The 9,686-nt window shown below is 34.1% G+C and overlaps 1 protein-coding gene across 1 annotated transcript; it reads right to left on the reverse strand.

Moving 5' to 3' along the window:
* Positions 1-7,483: 7,483 nt before the first annotated feature.
* TRIADDRAFT_35692 (expressed hypothetical protein) lies at positions 7,484-8,869 on the reverse strand. Its single transcript, XM_002111048.1, has 3 exons — positions 8,846-8,869; positions 8,185-8,505; positions 7,484-7,707 (listed from the first exon to the last, which is right to left on the reverse strand). Exons 1-3 carry the CDS (start codon positions 8,846-8,848, stop codon positions 7,594-7,596), a joined length of 438 nt encoding a protein of 145 aa, XP_002111084.1. The 5' UTR covers positions 8,849-8,869; the 3' UTR covers positions 7,484-7,593.
* Positions 8,870-9,686: the final 817 nt, after the last annotated feature.

Raw genomic sequence — 9,686 nt, forward strand, 5'->3', positions numbered from 1 at the left:
ATCCAAGATAATTGTTGAACAGACGCAAAATAGCGAATTGAAAGCTAAGCTGGATAGATCGCTAGAGAAAACAAGTGAAGACGAAAAAGATATAAGAGAACTACAAAGAATTGTAATAGCATTAATTCAGTATAAAAAATATTGTGAAAATTTTGCACAACTTGTTACGTTGGACTAAAATATATCATTATTGATTGTCTTTTCAGATTGATGAACTTCAAGACAATTTACAAGCAACAACCGATCGCTGTCGTTTCATAACCGGTGAGCGTGATAGGTTAGACGAAGATCTGGGTAGATCAAACGCTGATATATCTACGCTGAGAGTTGATTTGGAAAGAGAGCAAAATAATTCAGCAATGTTGCAAGGCATAGTTGATTCACTGAAAAGAGATAAGAACGGTATAGCTATAATTATATTGGATTACAATTTAAAATATTGTATATTTTGCTTTTAGTCAGCTTATAGCACTACTGATTTACGACTTGGAACAAATTTATATTTCTTATTACAGATGCTGAATCAGAAAAGTCTACTTCTGATGAAGAGTTAAATCTTGTGCAAAAAGCCTTACAACAAGAGAAAGAAATGTCTAAAGATTTATCTAAAGAAATAGAGTCACTAAAAATGGAGCTACAGGAAAGAAATCGTGAAGTGAATAATCTTAAGGATAATGAAGCAAGTCTTCAAAGAGATTTGGGAATTCTTAAGAAATCATTTGAAAATGAGCAGAAGAATGCTGCTGATAATCTTGCTGAGGTATCGGGTTTATTTTATTTATTTTTAATCGTTTTATGAAATCGAATTTTTGCCTTAGCCACTAAATTCTTTTTATGTAAATCAGTTGACGATATTGCGGGCTGAATTAGAAACACATGAAGAGCAAGACAAAGTGAATTCTTGTACCAAGGATCAATTAAACTCAGAAGTTAACGCTCTTCAAAGCGATGTCGATCATTGGAAGAATTTATCTGAAAAGACAGCGAATGAAAAAGGGAAGTTGCAGATTGAATTAAATAAGGTACAACGGGAGCTATCAGATTTCGAGGAGGAGTGTAAAAAAATGCGAGAAGATATAGTCAAACTCGAAGAGAAAATAAAATTGGATAAAGAGACGATATCGTCACTTGAAAGCGAGAGTAAATTATTGCAAGCGAAGTTACAGATTAGTGAAAGAGCAGCTGAGAATTCCACAGAACAAAATATTGACTCGAATAGCGAAGTCAAGCAGTTGTTTGAAGATCAAGTTAAACAATTAACAGAAGAATTGAGAAAATGGAAACGTAATACTACTTTTTTAAATGAAGTTTACTTTATCGTTGTTATATGAAAATAACAATTGAGTGCTTACCAAGAGTTAACCTTTATGTGTTACTAATTCAGAGAGATATGAAGAATCTTCAGACGACAACGATAGATTGAAGAGAAAACTAGCATCTGAGAAAGAATTAACAGAAAAAGAGCACCGACAAGCACAAAGGGAGAAAGAGGAGAAAGAAGAGGTTAATTTTAGCTAAGTAGATGGTTAATAAATAAAATTTATTATGACATAGAGAAGTTTGATTGAAAGTACGGATCCTTTTACGTAAAAAATATTAAATACAATTTGTTGTTCGCTAGTTATCGAAAGAATGCGAAATTCTAAATAGACGATTGAAACAAAAGGATGATGATTTAGTTCGGGCACGATCAGATTCATCTTCTCGATCGGAACGTAATAAAGATTTAGATCGAGAACAAATTGTCAATGTAAGATATCCTCTTGTTTATTTATATATATTGCAGGAACTAATGAATTCTTGTGATTGATATGTTAAAGGTAAAGTCTGCTGCATCGGAAAAGAGAATTAGATTTTTAGAAGAGGAACATGATGTTCAAATAGCCAAACTGAGATCGAGTATCAGGAAACTGGAAAGGGAAATCGATGATCGAACATCGCGGTTACGTGAAATAGAAGAAGAAAATTCTTCTTTGAGGAAACGCCTTAAAATAGCAATGCGCGACATTGAAGATAGTTTGGCAATTAGTACAATGCTGGAGAAAAGTCTTGATTTTGATAGAAGGTCCTTTACTTCCAGGGAAGCAATGGTGAAAGAGCAGGTTAGAACAATTTTATTATTAATACATCCAATCAAAGAGGTTTTAAATATTGTTACATTAACAATAATACTGTTAATGATAGTATAGTCCCCGTTTACTGTATGGCAAATTGTAATTATTTGTTCTGTTTATTATTCAAGTATGTCCAACAACGAGATAACGCTAATTTACTAGCTACTCAGCTAGCTGAAGCACAAAATGAAATCGTCTATCTTGAACAGGTATTAATTGATGCTTGAGCTTGAAAGTTAAGCTATAAGTGGAAAAGAAAAACAATAGAGATATATTTTGTGATTTTATTTATGTAATCACTTTAATTCACAACGCAGAAGAATTCTTGGTTAGCTGAGGAGATTGAGAGAGAAAGGACTTCTGCAAATGTCTTGAAAGCGCAAAATATAAAAAGTACCAGTGAACAGATAACATCTCTAAGAGAGCTAACGTATAAATTGAGAGCCGAAAATGAGCAACTTCATGATGAAAGAATTACTTCGGCGAAAAAATTATCGGATTTAAAGAATGAATTGAATAGCATAAGACGCGAAAGTGCAAATACATCTTCGCATAAACAAGAACGTGACCTACTCGAAAATCAACTGAAAGATGCTAGGTACAAAACTTCAGTCATCTTATAATGGTGTTTTTGAAGGAGTATTGCTGTTATTTTTTGTCTAATGATATTATCTGAATCAATATTAAGGAAAGAGATCAAGGCCTTAAAAGATCACTTAAATGTAAGGCAAAGGGATCACACTCGGCATGATGAGCTTTTAACTGCTGCTGAAAAATCATTGGATGTAACATCAGAGTCCCTGCAGGAAGAGATCACGTAATTTTTAAAAGTTTTTGAGATACTGTGAGATATTTGAAGTAGTATTATTGATTGAAATTTATTATTATTTGTAAATAGATTCTCTTCTGACCTTCAACATCGCAATTACGATCTAGAAGATGAGTTAAAAGCAGCTAAAGATAAGATTTCAAAATTAAATGAGAAAATTAATTCCTTGCAAGCAACAAATTTACAACTAGATGTAATAATAAGATTTATTTGGTGTTATATTTATATTTAATTCCTGAAATTGTTATTGAATTTAAGAACTCGTTGTAATCAAATTCTAAAAGGGTAAATTTAAGCGACTAGAGCAAAGATATGAAAGTCTTGAAGAAGCTTTGTCTACCGAAAGAGCCTCAGCGCTCAATGCCGTGAAAGTTATTAAAGCTGACAGTGAACGCCAAATTTCTGAACTATTGTCGCAATCAAATGAATATAAGCAACAGGCGATTGAGGTAATTATTTAATCGTTCAGACAAGGAAAAGAGTACTGTAATTATGCCATTAAACTGATTATACGTATTATTACAATCATTGCAGCTGCGTAAAAGTTTGAGTACGTTGGAACATAAGCTTAGAAACGTTACTGAGAGTAGAGACCGATTGAAGGATGAAGTTTCTAACTTGGATAGAACTGTAGAATCCTGTCGCTTGAAAGCAAGAGAAGAGGTAACATATTTGCGCTTCGAATCATACGGCTATCTAGCTTAAACAAGTAATGATATCTAGTATTTTATTGCGATAAAATGATATTTAAAGAAGGCTAGTTGAAATCACTAGAAATATAGCCAGAATAATAATTATTAATGGTAGTCATTATTGGAAGAAATATTATACTCCACTAGTTGCTAGCATAGGAGAAGTCATAGCCTTATATGACTAAATAAGATTCATCTTAAAAGTCTAATTTGTTTGACGATAATTTTCCGTTGCCATTAAAAATTGAAACTTTTATAATTAATAGTCAGAGGCATGCTTAGCTTCCCAGCAAAAGTCTCAACAGTTATCGTTGACTATCGAAAAATTTCAACAACTGCAAGTAAGAGAGTAAAGAAAGCGTTGAAAGGCTATATCGTACTGTTTCACTATATTAAATGCTCTACTCTTAATGCATTATAGATAGATCAGAGTAAAGAACTTGCACGGCTTCAGACTTCATTAACTTATAATGAGTCTCTACTTGAAAAAGAGAAAAATAAAGTCGTTGAATTGGAGCAAGAGCTCAAGGAGGCCAAAGTCACAATCGACCATCATAAGAATCACGCTGAAAAGTTCGAAGAACAGGCGAAGGGATTAAATGTAAGAAGATATTGAAAATGATTGACTGCTATTGTGGGAATGTTTTAAAATAATGAATTATACTATACTGTAAGAAGTAAAGTCAAGCTAGCCATGGTAATCTTGGCTTCTTATCTTAGGCAAGAATTACTGAACTCAAGACGTTAGTTGATATTAAACATTTACAAGTTATGGCTCCAAATACGTCTGAATCCCCTTATATGAATCGGTTCGTTGCAGATTCTTTTCATGCTTAATCGTTTAAGCAGATATTCATGTACTAATTTACATACTTTAAAATTGAATTAAACTTTTATTTAGACTTGATAACTCCGAAGATAATCTTGAAGATAATGTTGTAGAAGATACTAATCAGTCTATTAATACGAATCTTGATAAAGCATTTGAAGTTCATAATGAAATTAGCAACCGGTATGTTCAGAATATGATTGTGCAAGACGCTTTCATATAGATTTCGATTAAGCGTAGTGCATTTACGTAAGAGTTAATTTCATTATATTGGATTTGTACTATAGGGCTAGTGGACTAGAGCGTGATGTAGCTCGACTTAAATTGGCCCTAACTAGCATGAATAAGAGTGAAGTTCAAAATTATAAAACTAATTTCAGGTAATCAGAACTGGATTAGCGTGAATTTATAAAGTTAATTTGCTAAAATTTTATATTACGAATTTTTCACTCAGTAGTTCCACGAAGATTGATAAGTCCGATGGAGATGATTCCATTAATCTTTTAGATCGGAATGATCAGGTATAACTGCGGACTCTATTTAAGAAGGATAATTTCTTAAATAGTAGATTTCCCATGATTTCGATTGCTTCATAATTGTAATTTTTCGGCTTTTTAGCTTCCATATCCAAATAACAAAGACAGTAGTCGAATTGGACATTTTAACTTACATAACAATTACAAAAATCTAATTCATGGTGAACATGCCGACAGTGGTATAAATTTCAGTAGTAATAGGAGGTAAGAGCAACAAGTAGCTGACGAATTATTCCTGTTGGATTAATTGCTTTTGTCGATTTATGACTAAATTCAGGTGTCGCTACTATTATTTAATCTAGGACTAGTTAGAATAGATTTTATGCTATGTCATAACTTGTCATTATAGTGGAAATGAATTCTTTTCAGATTAACGTCATTTATATTAAATAAACTGTTTTTCACAGATTACGCACCAGAAGTGCCCAGGCCTTTGATTTAAGTGGACGTCCAAATGAATTGCTTTATGGATCACATTCTCCAACGCCCCATTATCGATCTTACTTATCGGAACATCATAGTGATCCGAATCGATTACGGCAGTTGCTCTTTAAAAAGTCCTTACTAGAATCGCATCCTGCTCATAGCATTTTAAATAAACCCGCGGTATCTACTTAAACTAGTTGGTAGCGGAAAATTGTTTTAAATTAAGCTATTTAAAGGTTTCTTACGATCAACTAATTGGCGTTTCTGCTACCAACGATGAAGTACAAGTATCGCAAGATTGTTTTGAAATTTGTAATGTTGATCTATATTGGTCAAATTTTTGACTGAAGTTGTTTTTGCGAAATTTTTATAGTGTAACAACACTTACCGTAATATGATCAGATAAATAGTACGAATTATTACATCGCTGTACTCACCTTTTGCAATTAGATATTTCAAGGACTGCCAATTATATTATTGAGTCCTCTATTTTCATCACATACTCCTTTATGTTAGCTTGAAATATTATTTTAATAATATTTTTTATGGAAAAATGATTTCATAAATATTATAAGAGTTATTTCCACGTATTGTTAGTAGTAGAGTAATGTACTTATCAAATAGAATTATCATGCCTTGTTAAATACTAATGAATAGGTGATGTAATACTGAACATCTAATGGTTCATTTTGACTAGTGGTATAATAACCATTTCTAAATGGTTTACTTATACTTTAAAGATATAGCCATACTTATTAAGATTACTTTCATAAAATTGCAATACCGAAGTACGTAGGTAGTAAAGGATGTAAGAATAATGGCAATTGCTATGTAATGTTTTGATAATACGGATACAGCCCGATATTAGAGCTTATACTTTATTTTGCGGATGGAATTTCCTTTATTTCTCGCAATCAAATCATTCACTATTGTTTAACTTATATGAAAATTTCGATTAAAATTATATAATCGATTACTCTCTACTCGAAAATTTAAAAATATCGCGATTTATCTGAAGATAATCAACTCGTATGTAAATAACGTTTCTGCAAGATGTAATAATTTGTATCAATGTACTATAACTCGATGCTTTAGTTATACATTTATTGCATATTTTTTAACAATTTGTAAAAATTATCATATTTAACTTATATGAAATAAATACAACGAAGTTTGCAGTTAGATGGTTTTATAAGATACATTTCTGTTGCGTGTTGATTAGAATCTTTAAAATGGATGCATTAATGGAGAGTGCATAAATATTCAACGGAATTTACGCTCATGTATCGGAGTAGCTATGTTAAGATTTGTTCAAAATTCAGCAGGAATTACGCTCCTACATTTTTCGTTAAGCAGGTTAAGATCTATCCAGCGACTAGTGATGCGCACAATGTTTGCAATGCAGTTACAAGCTATTGAAAACTTTCCTTTAGAGCGTATTAAAGATTAAAAAGAATACAGATCATGGCTAGTTTGTCAAAGTCGATTTTCAAAGAGTTCCTTCCTACTGTAACTGATAGATTTCATGCGATACACACAGATGTACTTCAACATCGATTCGTAGTATTACTTTGGAGAAATGGTTTTGGTGCTGGGATACAGTGGTCCATTCTATCCTGTTTACTTTTAATTATTATATTACAGTATATGAATGTTCGACACAATGTATATTCATTTACTAGTACAAAGCTTACGTATTACTATCACAATTTAGTTAACCACTTATTTTTTTGATATCTTCCTTGGACACTTTAGCCAAAATTGGTAATCAATGGTTGCTTTTTAAAGCTTTTAACTAAGGTTGGGAATGAAATTGAGATGTTCATTGCTTTAATAGAGTAGTTAGGATCAAAATTGAAACCGATTGGATTGCAAAGAGCAATATTGTAGGAATGGTTCATTGGCTAAGATCGTTACAGGTACAGTAGCTAACTTAATGCAAGGCACTAAAATTTTGTATAAATTTCTAGTACTTTATCGCGTAGATGCTTAGAAGGTTGCTTAAAGATCTATAATTTGATGATATCTAAAATTAGAGAATCAGTTTCTAAGCGTAAGTTGTGAAAGAGTCTTTTTATTATTCTATACAAGAAAAGACGGAATATTGTTACAACATCATAGCCTTAGTTATAGCACATATCTTGCAAATCTATCTCTTCCGCTATTTTTACTTTAGAGGAATAAAACGTGAAGAATGAGTTGCACCAATACCAGGTCTACCATGTTTAACTGGTTTGTATGTAATGGAAAATTCACCAAGATAGTGACCTACCATTTCGGCCTATAGATTATTAAAAGATAGAAAGAGGAATATGCTATCAGTGCATTGGAATACATACATATACAATAGGATAGGCATAGAACGACGAGAGTTGGACGCTTTACTTTTGTAATGTGATGAAATAGCAAAGGATAGTAAGTGTACAGTATGACTATTGCTACAAGAAAGGAGGAGGAATCCTATCGGTGGATAGGGGAGACATCGTCTGGCGAGTACTTACTACAGTAACAAATCGTTTCAAGTCTGCTCTATAACAAAGTTTGTTTTCAAGATCTTCTATTGCGAGTATGCATAGTGAATAGTAGACGTTGATGGTTTGCGTTTACAATTTAGTTGGATCGATTTACTGGAAGCTATCTTAAGTCGTTAGTACTACATCAATTTCAAAAATACTATCGTACATTGTATGATTGTAGTGATGATGGTGAATTGACTGTAGGAATCAAGATCAGCCATTACTTTTTTTATCCGACTTACTTTGATCTCCACTTGATTGAAAGTTTTGCCGTTATAAATACCGACAACATTGCCCACCATTTCGGGTAAAACTATCATATTTCGTAGATGAGTCTTTACACATTCAGGCTTTTCTAGTTCTGGAGCATTTTTCTTGGCTTTACGCAATCTTTTCAAGAGTCTAGTTTCCTTTTTCTTGGTACCGCGTTGGAAGCGACGCCTTGCCCGGGCATCCAACAGTTGGGCCAAATCTTCTCTGCTCATCTCGCAGAGTTGATCTAGATCTACACCACGATAGGTGAATTTCTTAAAGGGACGCCTTTTCGTCTTTACTTCGCTGCTCTATTATTTCAAAAGTAATAAGGAATGATTGATATATCGACTCAATAAGGCAAGAACGATTTACTTCAAGACCTCTTGATCCCTTTCTCGATCTACTACTCTACTAGACTAGACTGAGTAAAGAGCGTGTGTATGCGGCCCAAAATAAATGTACGAGTATATCAAGAATCAAAGAAACGGAATAATCCATCATTACAGTGAGATAGAACGATTAATATTATGACGATAGCATTAAAATAGAAGCCAAGAAGCAATATTTAAAAGAAGAAAAAGTAGATGGCCATTTCAAATAGCCCATCGTCAAACGATTTTCATCAGACTAACATGATCGCTTACTCACCATTTTGGAGTCGAGTGGTAAGAGGACCGTCACCAGGGTGAACACTTGATCTTATACGCAAGCGCGACGTCCAGTCGGCTACGGAAAGGACGGGACGGCATCGCGTAGCGCGTGTGGTCTTGGCCGAGCACGCGCACTGTGTCTGTGAAGAAGACTCGACAGGGTACAATGGTCCAGTTATGAGCAATTGTCTTACAACTCCCCCGCACAGTACGGGACGGACAGCCACTCGTACGCACAGGACTGTCATGGAAGGGATGGAACTACTGGATACATCGAGTAATACAGTACTGTACAGTAGTCCATTGGTATACTGTACGAGTATTATTCAGTCAGTGTGAAGTCACTTTCATCGCACTTTTCAGTCCCTCAGTCAAAATTGGATTTTTAAAATTGTAAAAAAGAAAGTACCAGTGTACTAATAGTCACTGTCATACTGTGCTTGACCTTACGGAAAAGAATCGCAAGGCAAAGGAGCTGCTAAACACAGCCACACTCCATGACAGCCCCAATATTCTGCATGTTAACAGCACCTGACTAGTGGCATAGAAGCATGTCACTCAAAATAAGACAATCGACTACGAGTGTGCGCTGTGCAGGCGAACGTGGTCATTTCAAGTGAAGCGTATGTCTGCAAGCGGTACACTACACCCCCGTAGTCCGTGGCTGGGCGAAGTGACGCGTCCATTGCTGTGGTGTACAGTACAGTGTACAGTACTGTTTAGTACTGTATGACGGAACTGTACACTGTACAGAATTGTACTTTATGTCTCATCTTCACGTCAGCCATGTGAGATCGGATCATGGTGATGATGTACTGCATAGTGTACAGTAACGGTGT

Source organism: Trichoplax adhaerens, genomic scaffold, assembly GCF_000150275.1.
Source record: "Trichoplax adhaerens TRIADscaffold_3 genomic scaffold, whole genome shotgun sequence".
In the NCBI taxonomy this organism is placed as follows: Eukaryota; Metazoa; Placozoa; class Uniplacotomia; order Trichoplacea; family Trichoplacidae; genus Trichoplax; species Trichoplax adhaerens.

Bases quoted from the DNA above. Each gene is read 5' to 3' on its own strand.
- TRIADDRAFT_35692 (XM_002111048.1), bottom strand. The intron at 7,708-8,184 runs GTAAGTCGGATA...AATAATCTATAG, and splicing joins TCAATCAAGTGGAGATCAAA to GCCGAAATGGTAGGTCACTA.